Source organism: Desmodus rotundus, chromosome 12 (assembly GCF_022682495.2).
Source record: "Desmodus rotundus isolate HL8 chromosome 12, HLdesRot8A.1, whole genome shotgun sequence".
Taxonomy (NCBI): domain Eukaryota; kingdom Metazoa; phylum Chordata; class Mammalia; order Chiroptera; family Phyllostomidae; genus Desmodus; species Desmodus rotundus.
This window is the reverse complement of record NC_071398.1, coordinates 53385307-53402876: the sequence shown is the minus strand read 5'-3', so window position 1 is coordinate 53402876 and position 17570 is coordinate 53385307. Positions and strand designations below refer to the sequence as shown.

Below are 17570 nucleotides of genomic sequence, written 5' to 3'. Positions count from 1 at the left end.
CTCCCTTTCCAGATCCACACTCACACCATCTTCACCTCGTGGTTCCAAGGTTGCTGCCCGAGCCCGTGTGAGGCGCAGCAGAGCTGGGATCTGAGACACAGACTTTGGGGCTGCTGAGCAGGGAGGGTGGCGATGTCATAATCACAGCCCGCAGGGCGTTCCTCTCAGTTAACCACACCTGGCGGACGTTCTGGTTTTTGTCAGGATGTGGCACCAGCCATTGCAGGCGTCAAACCCGACGGCCAGAGCGGTCGGTTTGTGCCCACGAGTGCTGCTCTCCATTGTGCAGGGGCTGACAAGGGCTGTTAATCGCGCCCGCAAATGCGTCTTCCATGGGGCAATTGCACGTTGTCTTTTTTTTCCGCCGGATTGCGGTTTTGGCCCATCCCAACGAACCGAGTTCAGCTGTGAGTTCACAGCTTCTCACAGGAGGACTCACACTTGCACGGAATGGACTGGGTGCTAACAAACAGGTGCTGCCCAGGTCGCTGCTGGGAAGAGAGCGTCCCTGGCTGCTGATTTCCTGCCAGCAGCTCTCGCTGTGAGTGCTGGAGCGGGTCACGTGCCGTGTGACTCCATCTCACTGTGCTGTTTCCTTGCAGAGATTTTGCACAGAAGCTGGCCAGTGCGCTGGCGCACAACCCCGGCTCAGGACTGCACACCATCAACCTTGCTGGCAACGCGCTGGAGGACCGAGGTACCATGGCGGCCAGGCTGTGGCGGGGTGCTGGCGGGCGGAGCGGCTGAGCCGTGGTGGTGCCATACGTGCTGGTGGAGCTCCTGTTGGCTCTGGTCCTCCCAGCTCTGATGGAAACACTTACGCTGACCTCCTGTCATTGAACCATTTCCGAAGTGACACCCATAGGAAGAGAGTGTTTTCACACTATTAGTTCTCTATCGCTGTGTAACAAGTCCCCACCAGCTCGGCAGCCTACAGAGACTCAGGTGTACTGTCCCCCTGTTTCCTGGCCCAGCAGGGCGCATTCGGGTTGGTGGGTTTTATCCTCTGTCTCGTGAGGCTGCCACCTGGTTGCCAGCCAGGTTGTGACCTCCTCGTGACCTGGGGTCCCCCTCAAGTTCACTGGTGGTGGAATCCCCTTCGGGCTCTAGGACAAAGGTCCCCGTCTGCTTGCTGGTGGCCGGCAGGGCCAGGGACCCCTTCCAGGCCTCACCATGAGGCCCGTCATCTCCCAGTGTGTGGGCTGACTGTGCTCCCCTGGCTAGCAGGAGCTCGCCCCACTTTTTAGACAGAGCAGCTGATTGGGTGGGTGGGGCCCACCCAGGACACACTCCCTTTCGATGAACTCACAGCCAGCTGCTTGGTGATCTCATCACGCTGGGGACATACCATCACTGTCCTCAGTCCCCCCCCCTCGAGGACAACCTCCAGGGCGCCCATACCAGGGACAGGAGTCCCAGGGAGCAGCACACACGTCTGCCATCTGCAGATGCCTTCTGATACGTCACAAGTTTGGAAGTGAGATTCGGGAGGCGGCTCAGGACCTGAGCTCGGGGCGAGGCACAGGGTCTCACGGAGGGCGCCCCCCTGGGTGGGGGGTGCCCGTGGGTGAGTGTGGGCTGCATTTGAGAACGCGGTGGACGGGCTTTGAGGGCAAACAGCTCCGTCTCCACCGGCACCTTCTGTTTTCAGTGCCTGTTGCAGATGTTTCCCTGCAGAGCTGAGAAGGGCCTTTCCTCTTGGAATGTCAGTATTTGACGGGGATTAGTTATTAAGCGGAGCTGCGGGTGCTGGTAGAGACATTCCATCTGCTTTCTCTTTCTGAGACACACTTGGGTTTTTCATTGAAAAGATCCCCGCTTGGAGTTTGAGCAGAATTTCATGACGCGCGTCCCAGCCTCCTGTAGAGAATGGGCTGAACACTCGACCCACGGGGGCAGCTCCTGGGATAGGCCATGGCCGGGGCCTTGGAGGCGTGGCCCTGGGGCAGGGCATCCCTGGCAGAGTCATGCCTTTGGGAAAAAGCAGACACCGCGGGGAGGAGGCTGTGAGAGCGTGGGAACCACGTGGTTGCCTCCCACAGGCGGGAGGGCTGGGTCCGTTCTGTTTCTGTGATGAGAGGGACTCAAGGTCACTGTCTGCTGACAGGGCACAGCCAGGTCCTAGGAGATCATGACGTGAACTTAATAGTTCCCGACGAGCATGAAAACCAGTCGGAAGGATGGAAGTGCCAGGGAGTGCTGTGCAGGGAAGCTGCGGTTTTCATTGTCCCCTGCACTGTGGTCGGTGTGAGGGTCCTGTTCTCCACAGCAGCTCTGTTTGGCCCGGGGGTCCTGGCGGCAGTGCTCGGATATCCTGCTGGGGCCGCACTTCTTTCCCCGAGGCCCCTGGCTACCCAGACTTGGCCCTGGCTCCCCTCCTGGTCACGACCCTGGGGGGCTCTGACCTTGCTTCTTGGGTCGGAAGGGAGCATTTTCGGGGGTCCGCTCTGCCCATTCCACACACCCCACCCCCAAAGGCTGCACACACACGTTCTGTTTTCATGACCTTGGCCTTGTCAGGAATGTCTGTCCTTTCTCCTCCCCTCCCTTTGTTCTAAATTTGATTATTTTGTTTGGAGATGATTTAGAACCCTGCCTCAGAGTGTTTTTCTTTTGCAAATATTGACCTCAAGTGCCCGCATGTTTTTCTCTGGACCATCTGCTAGTGGCTCTGATTTTATCTTCCTAATAAGACACAGAAACTGATTCTGGAGTTGCCGCCTACCCCTTCCTCTCAGGCTTAGAGTGTCTGCTGGTAGCGTCTGCAGCCAAAATCGGGGGGTTCCCTTCTGGGCTTTGCCACTTCCCAGCTGAGTTTCCGTGGACAAGCTACCTAGCGTCCTTGCATCTCAGTTTGCTTGTCTCTAAAATAGATGATTATAGCACCTGTCCACTAGGGGGCCTGAAGGTCAAGTGAGGAAAAGGCCTGTGCAGCATACAAATAGGCTGTCGCGAGATGCGTGAGCGAGACGTGGTCGCTTTTCCTACCTCCATTGATTCCTGAAATAGCCCCGTGAAGTTAGGCAGTGCGGGTGTTGTTATTCTCCTCTCCTGGGTGAACAAACCGCTGTTTCCGGGATGTGCACAGAGCCTGTGGAGTAGGAGTCACACCCAGGGCCAGTTCCAGGAATACGCCCAGGGCTCAGGCTGTCGCCCGGGGCTCAGGCTGTGGCCTCAGGGCCTTGGCATGTGGAAGCCAAGACTTCGGTGCCGTCCGCTGGCTTCTCCGGAGCACATCAGCACCACCTTTTCTTTCTTTCTTTCTCCGGAGCACATCAGCACCACCTTTTCTTTCTTTCTTTCTTTGAAAGAATATTTTTAGAGAGAGGGGAAGGGAGGGAGAGACACATCAATGTGTGGTTGTCTCTCATGCACCCTGTACTGGGGACCTGGCCTGCAACCCAGGCACGTGCCCTGACTGGGAATTGAACCAGCGACCCTTTGGTTCTCAGGCTGGCGCTCAGTCCACTGAGCCACACCAGCCAGGGCATGTCAACACCTTTTCTTAAGGAGTCATTGCAGTAGTTGAGATTGCCAGGTTTGGGTGACAGCTATACAACACTGGAGGTTACTCTCTTCCAATTCATAATATCAGACATATATTTTTTATGGCCACACAAGGGAAAACATTATTTTAAAAACAGCAGATTTGGATTTGAGGGCATTGGGAAGTCAGATGTGCTGACTCTGTTTTCTCCATGAGTCTTCTATTCCTACAGTCCTAGTTCTTGAACCTCGTTCTCTCAGCCTTTTGTTGAAATGGAGATACTGCGCTGTGTTTTATTTATTCACTCACTTCCCCCAGTGTTTCTGAATGCACCGGGGAAGCCACGAGAACTGGTAGGTACCCGAACAACTCACCTGCCTTCTGACATCGACCCGTTCAAATCTCTGTTCTTTCCACCAGATGAGAAGGAAGCCTGTGGTTCCCCCTACCAGAACTCCATGGGCAGAATTTTGCTAAATTATTAATATTGATGCTTTCAATTAACATGGACCTCCTTAAGCCTTTTTCCTACTGTGGGAATCATTCTAATTCCAGAATATCCGCGGTGAGAACTGCGAATGGCATCGTGACAGGGATTTAAGTGCACGCGTGATTAGCGGTTGAATCTGCGATGTCACATTTAATTTCCTGTGTTTGTAAGTTAGTAACATTGGATGGCAAATTGCAATACTAAACATTTTACAATTACTTTTTTGTTCTACATCAATATTTCAAAGCAGAGGGAACTGTAATAGTTCTGTTCTGAAAGGAGAAGTAAAGAACATGTTTCTCTTCTAAGGTTGACACATACTAAAAAAAAAGTCACAGAAAGGGTAATCCAACCGTAAAGTCTCCAAACAAAAGCTTTTAGTGATAAACTCAGTTTTAATTCCCAGTGCTGGAGGGTATGTTTTTTTTCATTTGGGGGGAGGGGACAAATGGAATAGTCTGGGCCAAACGTTGAAAAGCCTCTCCTGTCTCATCTTTGTGGGGCATGTTTTCCCGGTACCCGGGTCTTGTGAGGCTCTGTCCAGTGAGAAGGAGCTCCAGGCAGGACCGGGCAGGGGAACTTGCGTTGTTTTTTCCTGTGAGTTTGGCTGCTAACCACTCTCAGCTGGTTTATGTGGCCAAGACCCCAAACAGAAGTCGGCGGAAGTGGGGACCCTCTGTGTAATAATGTTACGTCTTTTTCATGGAGCCGTTTAGTTCTCTCTTGTTTTTAAAAAAATAAACAATGCTGAGCCATTCCCTCAGCACTTTGCCTGCGTGTTTCTCTAAAGAAGAGACACAATGAGGTTGCGGCCTGAGGAAGCCTAGGGAGTGAAATGCACATCCAGCAAGAAGCTAGTAACTTGAGTCTGCGGTTGAAAAAAACGACTTGAACCACAGAATCGTGGCTCTGAGGCTTTCGTCTTCTTTACCTTCAGTCCTGTTTACCTGGAGTCCTGCTTTCTTTTTCTTTTAAATCAAAGATCAAACACGATTCCATTCACCCTCAATTCAGGGGCTTTGCTTGTTACTTGTGCGATCATCTGCCTTCCACAGAAGAATCTGGCTGACTGTTCATTCCCTTCTGGTGACCTTTTTTTCCTTCCAGATAGCTCGTGGTTAAGGAATGAGCAGGTGGGTGGGTGTCAAATCATTGTTCCATTCTGGCCTTGCGCTTGGTTATAGGCGTGTACAGCTCAGGAAGTGTTATAGGTGTGCCTGACACAGTTTTAAAATGGTCATTTTCTCAAAGCATAAAGCGAAACAACCCAAGTCAGCCTGCGCACCGCCTCCGTGAAGGTTAGCGCAGTGTTTTAACTGTGCTGCGACAGGTGACACGTTCAGAACCATTTGACGATGCGGAGTTTGGGCTTTGGAGAAGTTGTTAACCATTGTGAAGTATCAAAATCCATAAAAGAATTAGTCACGAGGAGGCAGTGGTAACTTTTATCAAAATTAGAAAATGAGGCTCCGGTATCTAGGTCCACAGCCATGTTGAGAGGGAGGCACAGCGATTTCCCATAAATCCCCAGTCCCCACCCTGCCCAGCCTCCCCATTATCAACACCCCCACCAGATGTCGCATTTGTCACAGCTGATGAACTGACATGGTCCCATCACCACCCAGTGTCCAAGGTCACCCAGGTGCTGTACCTGCTGTGGGTCTGTCTGTATTAGTGATGACCCGCATCCCTCATCAGCTCACACACAGAACATTCTCACCGCCCTAAACATCCTTTGTGCTCTGCCTGTTCACCCCCACCCCCACCAATACACCCCAGCAACTGCCGATCTTTTGACTGTGTCCTCAGTTTTGCCTTTTGCAGGATGTCCTATATAGTTTGGGGGTGAATGCCAAGGAGCATATGTTGAAAGTGTGTTCAGTTTTACAAGAAACAAAATGCCCAGCTGTCCACCCCAGTGGCCGCACCGCCTGCACGCCCAGCAGCAGGGAGGGAGCACCCCTGGGCCCCCACGTCCTCACAGCACTCAGGGTCCTCAGGGCCCCAGCTCTTGGCCATTCTGATGGGTATGCAGTGGGTCTCCTTGTTTTAGTTTGCGTTTTTCTGATGACTGACGACATGGAGCATCTTCCTTTGCATCCTTGCCCTCTGCTTGGCTTCTTTGGCGAAGTATTTGTTCAGATCTTTGGCTCATTTTTTAATTAGGTCATTTGGTTTCTTATTGCTGAGGTTTGAAAGTTCTTTGTATATTTTGGTTAGTTGTGGCTTTTGCAAATATTTTCTCCCAGTCCATGGTTTGTCCCCTCATTCTCTTGACATTGTCTCTCCGAGAACAGGAAGTTTTAACTTTGGTTGGGTTCAGCAGATCAATTATCTCTTTCATGGGTCATGCCCTTGGCGTTGTATCTGAAAAGCCATCACCAAACCCAAGGCCATCTGCAGTTGCCTCTGTTACTGTCCCCAGCTAACCTTTTGAAATAAAGTTTTTCATTGAGGCATAATGTGCATTCAGAGAAGTCCATTTTTAAAAACTGAGCGCTCCTGTGCAGAAACTACGAAGATCGAGAGCTGGGACGTTGCCAAGGCCCTGCTGTGTCCCTGTGTCGGGCCCAGTGCCTGCCACCCTGCCCTTCGCCACCTGGGAAACACAGCCAGTCTTCTGATCCTGTTAGGATAGGTCAGCTTGGTTTGTTCTTGAACTTCACAGGTATGGAGTTGTGTAGGACTGACGAGGACACCAGCCCTCAGTGTCTGCGGCATTGTGGCTGAGACAAATTCACATGGACTGCCAAGTCCTGGGGAGGGAAAGGGACAACATGGCCACTCTCTTGAGGGGACAGTGCCCTGACCCTTGCTTTGACAGGCTTTTATTGGCTTAATTTGCATAGGAATACAGGGCATATATGGAAAGTTCATCAATAGTTGTCAGGCGGTAATAATCAAATAGATAACATTCAAAGAACTCTGAGGGCTTATTTTGAGTCAGGGTCATATAGCTAGAGGACCTTAAAACTTTGAGGAGACAAACTCATTTAATGCTTGGACCCTTATCATTTAAATTGAGGGTATTAGCAAAGCATGTTTCACAGGACTTTATGCATTCTTTCTCAGGCCTGATTGCCCTGGGGAACCTGCCCTTTCCAGCACAGGGCTGCTCCACCCTCTGTCATTGTTTCAGGCTTAAGTCAGGCAGGGGAAGTAAGGCAGCCAAGAGATCAGGAGACTTCTTGCAGACAGAATGAGGACTCAGGCCATGTGAAAGCTGAGGGGCAAGGGTCCATCACCCCCTTTCTCCATAGCCCCCCAAGTCCTTCCCTGAGGGCTCCCTCATGACCATGCCTGTCTTAGGTCGTCCCTTCCTTTAGGAATCTTACCCATCATTGGCTAACTGGTCATGCATTGGGGGGCCAGGCAGGGTGAAGTAAAGTGGGCAGAGGCGGCACCCCTGCCAGGGAGATAAGCTTTGTCTCCTTAATGGCTTCTGGTCCCAAGGTCTCTCACTCAGCCTTAGCCATGGGGGGTTACAGTCTCTGAAACCAGGCAGGGCGGTTCCCAACATACTAAGTACTTTTCTACATTGGGTTTTTTTTTTTTTTTTTTTGCTTTTCTTTGTGGAGAGGTTTGTAATAATGGGTTTATTTTCTTGAATAGATAGAGGACAATTGATATGATCTATTTCTTACATCAGTCTTGCTTTTGGAGTGGTCAAGTTTTAAAAATCACTCCATCTCCACCCCCCACCCCATCAACTTGTTAGTTATTCATTCTTTTATAAGAATGTATCCATTAAATACCAGGCCTGCCCACCCTTTGCAATTAATAATGTGGATTAGCATATTCAAATCTCTAGACATATTCAGCTAAAAAACCTGTTTAACATCACTTAATCCAATAATTGTCAAGTGTATTTGACAATGAAACTCTGTGGAGAGGTAGGCCAGGGCCCCCAGAACACCCACCATCTTCGGGGGATACACCCGGTTGCTCGGTCAAGCTGCACAACCTTCATTATTTCCTGATAAACTTCGAAAAAGCTTGCAGGGCACTGGGGTTACCTAGTCAGGCTGCACCCAGCGCAGGGGTCCCTGGAGCCGGTGACTCTTATGCAGCAGGTGGGCACAGACACTCACACAGACACACTCACACTCACACGTGTTACTTCTTTCCTCCCGGGAAACGGTACGTTCGTTGCCACCCTTGGATGAGAAGTAACTAAAGGTCATGCAGCTACTACATCCAAGGGCTGTCTGGTTGTCGGTACCATGAGTTCCTCGGGAGTTGTTTCAAGCCTCAAAACCCACCTTTGAGGAGTTACGACACTCTCTGAAGCGTCGTCTGAGGTTGTTAGCCAGGCGCCAGTTAAGTATTGGAATCCATCCACTAAAAGTAGACCTGTTCTCTGAATACTTCTTATCACATTACTTTCCTGGACGAGAATTAAGTAGCGTGCGCCTGCTGCCCAGAGGCCTGATGGGCGTGTCGAGACACAGGTCAGAGAGACAGGGGGGACAGTGATGCCACTCCTCCCAAGAGGGTTTGCCTTTGAAACAGGACTGTGAGGAGACCATGAACTCGGTCCAAAGGAAACCATCTCTGACAGTGAAGTTTTGACATTGTTACCCCTCATTCAACAACCTTCCTTTTCTCCAACCTGACAGGGCAGGAGGAGGAGGGGGCCTGATGGTAGGTGGTTAGGACACAAGGGCTGACACTAGAAAGAAAAAGTGATCGCGCTTTAGAATTCGGTTTGATTTTCAGGCCTTGTGAAACAGACGCCACTCTGAGAACTTGAAAATCCTCACCATCTGTCTCGTTTTCCTTTCCAGGTGTGTCCTCTCTAAGTGTCCAATTTGCCAAACTCCCGAAGGGATTAAAGCATTTAAATTTATCTAAGACCTCATTGTCACCTAAAGGTACAGTATCTCTTATTTACCTCTTTTTTTGCCTGTAATAGTTCTGCTAGGCCGTGGAACCTTAGGTAGAATTATCGCTCAGTTATGTGTCTGCATTTAACATCCATGCTTTACCACATTCTGGCAGTTTTAAGAGGAAGACGTGATTAGAATTCTGTTTAATTGTCTAAAGTAAAGGGCTTTCAGAGTCGAGAATAATTGTAAAGTACACATCGAGTCATGGAATGCGTCCCTGCTTCCCCCCGTACCCCGCCCCCAGCCCGCCGCTGCCCCCAGCTGTCAGCGGACCTGGGGTCCTCCTGCCTGTCCTGTCCCCATCCCTTTCCAGCTCTGGGATCCCCCTCCCCCAGGCTCTCTCCTGACTCCCCACCCTCCCTCAGGCTTCCCCTAGCTCCTCAGGTCCCGTCCATTCTCACTTTGGCACGTCAGCAGCCCACGCACGGTAAGACCGGAAACTCGCTGCGTGTGCTGTGCCTGTGTACAAGCCTTCATTCTGCCTGGAAGGCTTCTTCCATCCTGTGCAGAGACCCCACTTCTCCTCCTGCGCGTCTCTCCCATGCATCGCGTCTTCTGCTTGAGCACAGCGCTGCGCTCGGGCCCTCGGGCCCCAGAGGGCTGCCTGCACCAGGCTGCCCGCCGATGCCGGCCAATGTCCCACAGTCGGCTGGGTTGTGACGCCAGCTGCAGGTGACTGTGTTGGGGCTGAGGTCAAAGGCCCAGTCCCACTTGACTGCACCCCGCCCCTGAGGCAGACGCCAGGTCAAGGCTGGGTTACCAGAGGTTCCGACACCCCCGGCCCAGGTTTGATGAGTTTATGGGATTGGCCCACCCTCCCTGACATGTACTGGTTGACTGAGGGATGTGCTAGGGGACAGATGAGCCACCGCAGGAAGAGATATGCAGGGCTTGGCTGGTGTGGCCATGGTCCCTGGCCTGGAAGCTCCCAGAGCTCCCTGCACCGCAAAGTGCTGTTTGACCTGAATGCTGGTGTTCAAAGCTTCCGTTGTCCTTGCCGATGGCCACAGGGGCCGACGGGGTTGCATACTCGGTTGCAGTTGTGAGCTCTTGTGGAAATCAGCCAGCGTTTCTATTTTGGTTGTCGGGAAGCATTTGTCTTCTGGGCCAGAGAATTCAGGGGTGATTTTTTAATGTCCCCACGACATTCACACTGTCCCCAAACACGCTGTCTCTTCCTCAGATGTTCGTGGTGTGACAGTTCTCTGGGTTTCCAGGGACCGTCCTGCTGGTGGCCGGGCTGTGTTGGCTCAGGCCATCTGTTCTGACGGGCTCCAGCTATAAAGCCTCCAGTGGGCACCAGCGGGAGCGGCCGAGCCGCCAGGCGGCCAAACCCAGTGTGGCCGGGCAGTCTGTTCGGTTTGGGCGGGGAGAGTCCTGATGTTTTCTGTCCTGTGTTTTTGGGTTTCCTGCTGCTAATGTGCCTGTGAACTCAGGCGTCTGGTGCATATGGGCTCATGAGGGCAGCCAGGGACCCTCACTCCGCTCAGTAGCGTGAGGCCGGGCACAGAACAGGATTCTTCCTGCCGGAGTCTGTGAGGGGTTGGCTGGCCGCCCAGCATTGGCACCTGTCAGAGGGTGCTGTGCCGTCCACACTAACCTGGCCTGTCCCTTCTGGGGTTTGTTCATTAAGGTCAGTTACAGATCACGAAGGAAATGGCTTTACAAATGATCATCTTGGTGAGGGTCTGGTGGGTTCTGCATGTGTCTGGGATGCAGGTTTCCTGAGATAGGAGATGTTAGTGGCTCCAGTGATGGGCAGACTGGAGGAGCCGGACCCTGCACATCGTCACCGATGTCACCCGGAGGAAGCGAGCTTCCTCAGGCCACGCAGGCCGCTGTGTCTTACACAGTTAGCCCACTGGGCTCTGTTTCTCACACCTCTGCTTGTCCTGACCGCCCCGCATTATTCCTTCCCACCCCATCGCCCAGGGCTGGCTGTCAGGGGGCGAGGCGGTGGCCCCTGGGTCCCCGTGGTCCAGGCCTAGATGCAGCAGGCTTCCCTCAAAGGTCCGCGGCCGCGAATTGCAGCTCCCTGTGTGTGCTGACTCTCCACCCTGGAGTCCAGTTTCTTTGAACTTTTTTGAGGGCAAAGTGTGGGTCTTCGTTCCATAAATCCCAGTCCCCAGCCTTGTACAAACATTTTATGAGCACTTAATAAATGTTGAGTTGATAGCCAAGAAATTCCTCCTTAAACTTCAGTAAAGTATTTCTCACTCCACCCCCATCTCTCCTCTCTCCACCACACGGCTCTGGCGACCTGCTCAGAGACACATGGGGTCACTTCTTTGCACCTCTTGCTGCTCTTTGCTCGGAGGGTCTCAGGCCTCCGGTGGGCGGGCCGGGCTGGACCTGGCCCCTTGTCCCTGTGGAGTTCCTGTCCACGTGGGGGCAAAACCCCCTTCCCTGTTTCTCTTCAGGCACAGCCTGGATGCTCAAGAATTTTACTGAAAAATTAGAAAAACAAAATAATTTATAAAAGTATGCTCAATTTAGAAATAGCTGTGTTTCCAAAATACGCAATGAGAACCTTGGAGTTTTAGTGAAAACACGAAGAGCTGGCGGTGGCCCATGTCAGGATCGATGACTGTCACCCTCTGCGTGACCTCTCGGGACCCTCCTGGAGCCTGTGCTGCCCATGACAGGAAGTGGCCTGTTAGAAGGCCACCGTGCCCAGGCCCCGGTCGCAGGCCTGGCACCCACGGACACGACCCCCCCGCCCCACCTGTGTGTTTGTTCCTGGTTTTGGAGGCGGTGTTTCCAGTTCCATTCTGTCCACTCTGAGAGAGCTGGGCGTGCACAGCGTGCAGAGGTCAAGACCAGTGTTGTCTCTGGACTGCGATTCCCCCTGTGCACACGGGCATCCCCTCTGTGAAGTCTACCCTGCCCGGTCCTGCCTGAGCTCCCACGTTGGGTGGGGCAGCGCACTCCCACAGACACCCGCGTGTTTCGGGAGATTAAGCACTTGCGTTGGCACCCGCATCACTGAGGACCGTGTGCCGAGCTGGGCCGGGGAGCCGCCGGCAGGGTTAGGGGCAAGACAGAAACGATTAGGTCGCCTGCTTTGTTCTCAGCCTTCAAAGTAAAACCCTTTGCGTCCACATCAGAAGAAGTGGGACAGGATGTCGCTGTTGCTTGCTGTCCGTCCACTCCGTGGCTTGGCCACTCTGCAGCTACCCTGCTCTCCCCCAGGGGGCGGTGCTCTCAGCTCACCTCCCTCCCTCAGTTTGAGGGGTGGTTGGGCCCTTTAGAGAGACTCACAAACCTCACCGTGCCTCCTGGAGTGGAGACTGATCTGTGTCTTCTCGCTGTTTCAGGGGTGAATAGCCTTTCTCAGTCACTCAGTGCCAACCCGCTGACCACCACCACCCTCTCCCACCTTGACCTCTCAGGGAACGTCCTCCGCGGAGACGACCTCTCGGTAGGTTTCCCCTCCTTCCTGCAGCAGCCAAGTTCAGTAAGCCTAAATAATGACTCGGGAACATTGTCTACGTGTGACTCTCTAGCTTACTTCCCTGCACCTCCCTCCAGGGGTGTCCAGCCTGTGGCCCATGGGCTGCACGTGGCCCAGGAAGGCTATGAATGGGGCCCAACATAAAATCGTCTATTTACTTAAAACCATTTTTTGCTCATCAGTTTTCGTTAGTGTTTGTGTGTTTACTGTGTGGCCCAAGACAACTCTTCTTCCAGAGACGCCCAAAGGTTGGAGACCCCGCATGTGACTCCTTACTATCACTTGGTTATGAGCTTGTGAAATGTTTTCGGGAAAAGTTTCAGAGGCTTCCTCAATTAAGTGTCGTCTGTCGCATGGATTGTTGTTTTCTCTCCCTCATTTACTGTTGCTGAGGTGAACGTTCTTTTTGGAGATACTTTTTTTGAAGGAGTTTTTTCTTGGTTTGAAAACATTGCTGCCCTTGTGAAAAGTGGGACACGGGAACTGAGTGATGTCATCAGTAAACAATTCTGTTGGGGACACACGTGTTTTCTGTGTATAGTATGTGGTTGACGGGGGATTTGGGGTAATCCCAGGCCCGTGCTCCACGGATGCAGCAGGGAGCGGGTGGGTCAGCAAAGACGGGGCTCTCCGGGTGTGTGAGTGCAGGGAAGGCCCCCCTCACCACCCCTTCCACCACCCCCACCACCTGGAGCACAAGGTTTCTCGTGCAGCCGAACCACCACTGCAGGTGTCTGGCAGAAATCAGTGATGCTGTGAGTTAGGAATGATGTCACCACCAGATGCGATTGGTGGTCCCCTCGGGTCACTGTCATAGAATTTAGAAGAGGTGCCTGCCGCCTTCTCAGCAGGGCCAACAGCGGGCGGCATTTTTGAAGGACCTTCCTTAGTCCCAGTCTCTGGGGTGGGGGGTGAAAATACTACGATGCTCCTTTTCGCTTCCCTTCCGCATCCCTCTCCCTGCTGGGCAGCAAGTGTTGCCCCAGGGCTCTCAGCAGCCCTGTGGTGCCCCTTCCACTTGAAACCTTAGGCAGCACCCTTTCCTGGCATTGAACCTTCCCGGTACCGCCCAGTTTTCCTGTCCCCCGAACTGGGGACTCATCCACCTGCTCCACCCTGCGATGAAAGGAGTCTGACGGGACGCCCCCAGAACCTGACAGCAACAAACGAGAACCCTGGCTGAGGGCTCACTCCCTACCGACCAGGTGCAGTGCAGGTGCAGGGAGCCCATACCTGGCCCTGAGCCAAAGTGTCCCCCAAGCAGGGTCAAGTCTGCACACGAGGGGATGAGAGCTCCCCCCGCTGGTGGCCGGGAGTACAATCGCACACCAGGCAAAGTGGGCGAAGCCCAGAGATGGGCTTTCTGAGTTTTCCTAATGCAACCAACCTGTTGTGCATCACTGGCCCAAACAGCAGTTTCTGCTGACACGTTAGAGAATGAGGCAGTGACGGATGAGCAGGGACCCACTGACTTTATCGTGCGGATGGCCTTGCACAGGGGTGAGGGGGCGAGGGTTCCGGCATCGGGCCCCCTCTGCAACCTGATGTGCCTTAGCCCCGGGGGAGATGAAAATGAAAGAAAATTGACGGCACTGTGGGGCCTGTTCCTGCTGGGTTTTGGAAATGACTCAGGGTGGGAGAAGTGTCCGGCGCACAGAGAGGTGCAGCCGAGACCGTCCTTTAGGATCCAAAGTCAAGGTAGTGGCTCCTTGAATGCTTTCAGAATTGATGAGCATTTTAGCGGGCGACTCCCCTTCAGGGGCTGCTTCCGCCTCCGCAGGAAGAGTTCATTGCCACTGTCCCCAAGTTCTAAAAATGGGGCTAATTGGGAAAAGTAGGATGTGTGCAAAAAAAGAGAGTTTGTAGCCAAGATTCCATTTGGCCTTATTTTTCCTTAAACAGAATTTTTATTTTAACTCTTCTTTGGATTTTTTTTTTTTGCTCTCCTGGAAGATAATGTAATGACATAAACTTCTGCTCATTCTTGGGTGAAGACTGGAGGACATTCTGGGAGGATTCGGGCACCTGCATTTTGAAGTGTTAACTTGCTTTGCTTGTGGTGTGTGTTCCTAGAGCCTGATGCATTGTTTTTTGTTTTTTATTTCAAGCACATGTACAGTTTTCTGGCCCAGCCGAATGCCCTCGCTCATCTGGATTTATCCAACACAGAATGTTCCCTGGACATGGTAATGTTTTTGTGTTGATCTGGGGGGTGGGAGTCTCAGGACAGCGGCTTAGGTGGGCATTCTCGCTCACGACGGGTTCTCTGGCCTGGAATGCTGTGAGAACTGGGTGCCCCTGTCTCCCCAGGTCTGTGGCGCGCTGCTCCGTGGGTGCCTTCAGTACCTCGCCGTGCTCAACCTCTCCCGGGCCGTCTTCTCACACCGGTATGACAGGCAGGACGGGCCAGTGGGGACAGGTCAGGTGGGGCTCCGGGAACACATGGCCCTCCCACCCCATTTCCGTGGCTTTCAGCCACAGTGGCTCTGTGACATGTCCCTTTGTGGCCTTTGTTCTGGAAGTTGCACACGTCACTTCTGCTGGATGTGACATTCCATTGGCCAAGGGGCTCATAGCCACACCTCGTCAGATGGTGACGAGCGTCACTGTCAACCTTCGGGAACGTGGAAGAGTCGACACCAAGACAACCAGCTGGGGGAGGACAGTCTCTGCAGGATCACCGCACACCGTGCGCTTGTCACCAAGCGAAGGGGGTGGACGGGTTACGTTGTCCCGTCATCCAGGAACCCTGCGCTGGAAACGTCTGCTCTGTATTCCACCAGAATTCTCTTTCCTCTTAAGTTTATTCTTTCATCCTCTCGGAGCAATTCCGACGGCTGAGAAACTTCTTCTCTCACAGCCTGACCTTTTCCTGTTTTGGAAGCACATGGCTGAGCCCTGGGTGCTTCGAGGTTCCGCCTCGAGCACGGGAAACTGTCCCTCTGGGAGTGTCTGCCGCGCTTCAGGCTGAGCGCTTTGCGCTGGTGCCACATTCGCCCGCCTCACCAATTCTTCCAGAGCAAAACCAGCCAAGGGCTCACCTCCCGGCGCCGACCCTGGGGTGTGGTTTTCCTTCGCCCCTCGCAGCAGGCAGCGGGCTCTGCCATCTCGCCGTGCTGTCAGATTCAGCTCATGCCTTCCCGCTGTACCAGAAGGGGATGTCTGTGGAAGCTGTAGCTGTTTCTTGGGGAGCTCTGTCTTTCTTCCAATGTTTGGTCAGAAATGATTAGCTCTGAGCTCTGGATATTTGTGACAAGGAGAATTTCTGTGTTGTCGCTTGGCTGACGTCTGGCCACAGTCTGGTTGCATCTAGAAATGTTTCCAAATGCAGGTAGCGATCTGTGACATTTGATGCCACCCCGAGCATTTTCATCGACCTCCTACTTCTTGAAAACCCAAGCGTGGAGTTTGCTGGATGTCTGTGGGTAAACCACAATGAGCTCGCTGGCCACAAAGAATAGGATTCGGTTGTTTGAAGGACTTCCCGGGATGCCTTACGTCTCTGACATCATGCCTTTCATTGTGCTGCGTTAATTTACTTAGCTTTCAGACACAGTGTTTCTTTTTACCTTTCCGTTTCTGCTGAAGGTGTGGCTGATTCGTGGGTTTTGTCGCAGTGTGTGAACCAGCAGCGGGCTAGTTTGGCCGTTTGGAAGTTGGGTCCTGGGAAGCAAGGGCGGCCGCCAGGGTGACTCTGGGTTTTGTTTTTCAGGAAAGGGAAGGAAGTGCCCCCGTCTTTCAAGCAGTTTTTCAGCAGCTCTCTGGCCCTGATGCACATTAACCTCTCCGGCACGAAGCTGTCTCCTGAGCCCTTAAAGTGAGTGGTCCGTTCCTTTTCTCTAGAGCTTGGACAGTTCACCTTGTGACGATGAGTGCACTCGAGGGAAGGGAGGGAGATGTATGACCCTAATAAGACCGAGGTGTCTTTTTTACATACTTTGGGGCAGAAGGCAGTCGATTCCTTTTGAGTATATTGTGCACTGTTGATATTCTGGCATGTCGTGTGGGTGAGGAAACCTTCCCCCTTGGGGACAGTGGCCGGGGGCACCGACCGGCTGTAAGTGCCGTGTTTGTTCCCTGGTAGAACCGCCTTTCAGTGAACCGCCGTTCAGTCCATTTTCAGTATGTTCTTGCATGCATGTGTCTTTAATCAATATGCCAAGTATTTCTACGCACAGTAATCAACTCTACACACACGTGGGCAACAGAATTGATTTTTAGGGGCTTTGGTTTCTGAATTTCCCAGGTCTCCATGTGGTGTTTACCTTGGCAGGCAGAGCTTGTTTGGAACTACCGTCTGCAGGGTAGGTGTAGCACTGGAGTTGAACTTTTCAGCTAAACGAGGGTTAGAGAACAATTTATCCTCCTTGAAATTTCCGCTCCCCGTTCCCAGAAATAATCAAGAGGGCTACAGAGTCCCCCTTTTTTGAGTCTAAAGAAGGTATTTTCGAGTAGCCGTGGATCTGTGTTGTCAGACACGCCCCACCCCAGCGTGCGCCCTGCTTTCTCCCTTGCTCCCTGCACACACGTCAGCGCTGAGTGTTTCTCCTGTAATTTGTGTGAAGTTCAAGTCAGTACCTGCTATTCCTGTTCCTAGAACATCAACCTTCATTTAGTACACTGCCTTTTCTTTTTTCTTTTTTGAGAGGTGTGGAATTCTCCGTCCCAGTATTTCACATAGTTCCATGTGGCTAAAAGTCCAGTGCCTTTGACTACTGTAGGTCCATAGAAGTGCTTAAAAAAAACCTCAGACGTTACAGCGGGCCCTTTTCTTTGAAACGTTGAATCGGTACATTAGAGGTTTCCAAGTGTAACTGCCGGTCGGGCTGTTTGCATGGACAGCAGCAAAGCCACCAGAGTCGATATTCTCAAGGGGCTGTGCGCTGTTCTCCAGCAGACACGGGTGGGGCCTTCTCTGTGCTGCACACAGCTCCCACGCGTGCTTCAGGGTGCTGTCGGGGTGTCTGCCTGCCGATAGCAATCCTGTCGGGTTCGCTTTATGAGGGTCTGGCCCCGTGTGCAACAGAAGAAGCTGGCAGGGTCTCGTCCCCGGCTGTCGGAGGCAGAAATGCAGTTGGCGGGTGGAAAAGGACGCAGGCGCTGTTCCCGGGGCTCATGCGGGGGCAGCGCAGTGACCGGCGTCTCCTCCCCAGGGCGCTGCTGCTCAGCCTGGCCAGCAACCACAACCTGCAGGCCGTGTCCCTGGACCTCAGCGGCTGTGAGGTAAGAACAGCGGGGGCCTCACGGGGT

At 52.8% G+C, this 17570-nt stretch overlaps 1 protein-coding gene across 1 annotated transcript in view; it reads left to right on the top strand.

Moving 5' to 3' along the window:
- The window catches only part of CARMIL1 (capping protein regulator and myosin 1 linker 1), a 146835-nt gene that overhangs the window by 73350 nt on the left and 55915 nt on the right, over positions 1-17570 (top strand). The window contains exons 11-17 of the mRNA XM_071219951.1: positions 603-697; positions 8765-8851; positions 12184-12287; positions 14429-14506; positions 14631-14707; positions 16033-16137; positions 17474-17543. Coding sequence (XP_071076052.1) covers positions 603-697; positions 8765-8851; positions 12184-12287; positions 14429-14506; positions 14631-14707; positions 16033-16137; positions 17474-17543 — 616 coding nt within the window. The remainder of the gene's footprint in view (positions 1-602; positions 698-8764; positions 8852-12183; positions 12288-14428; positions 14507-14630; positions 14708-16032; positions 16138-17473; positions 17544-17570) is intronic.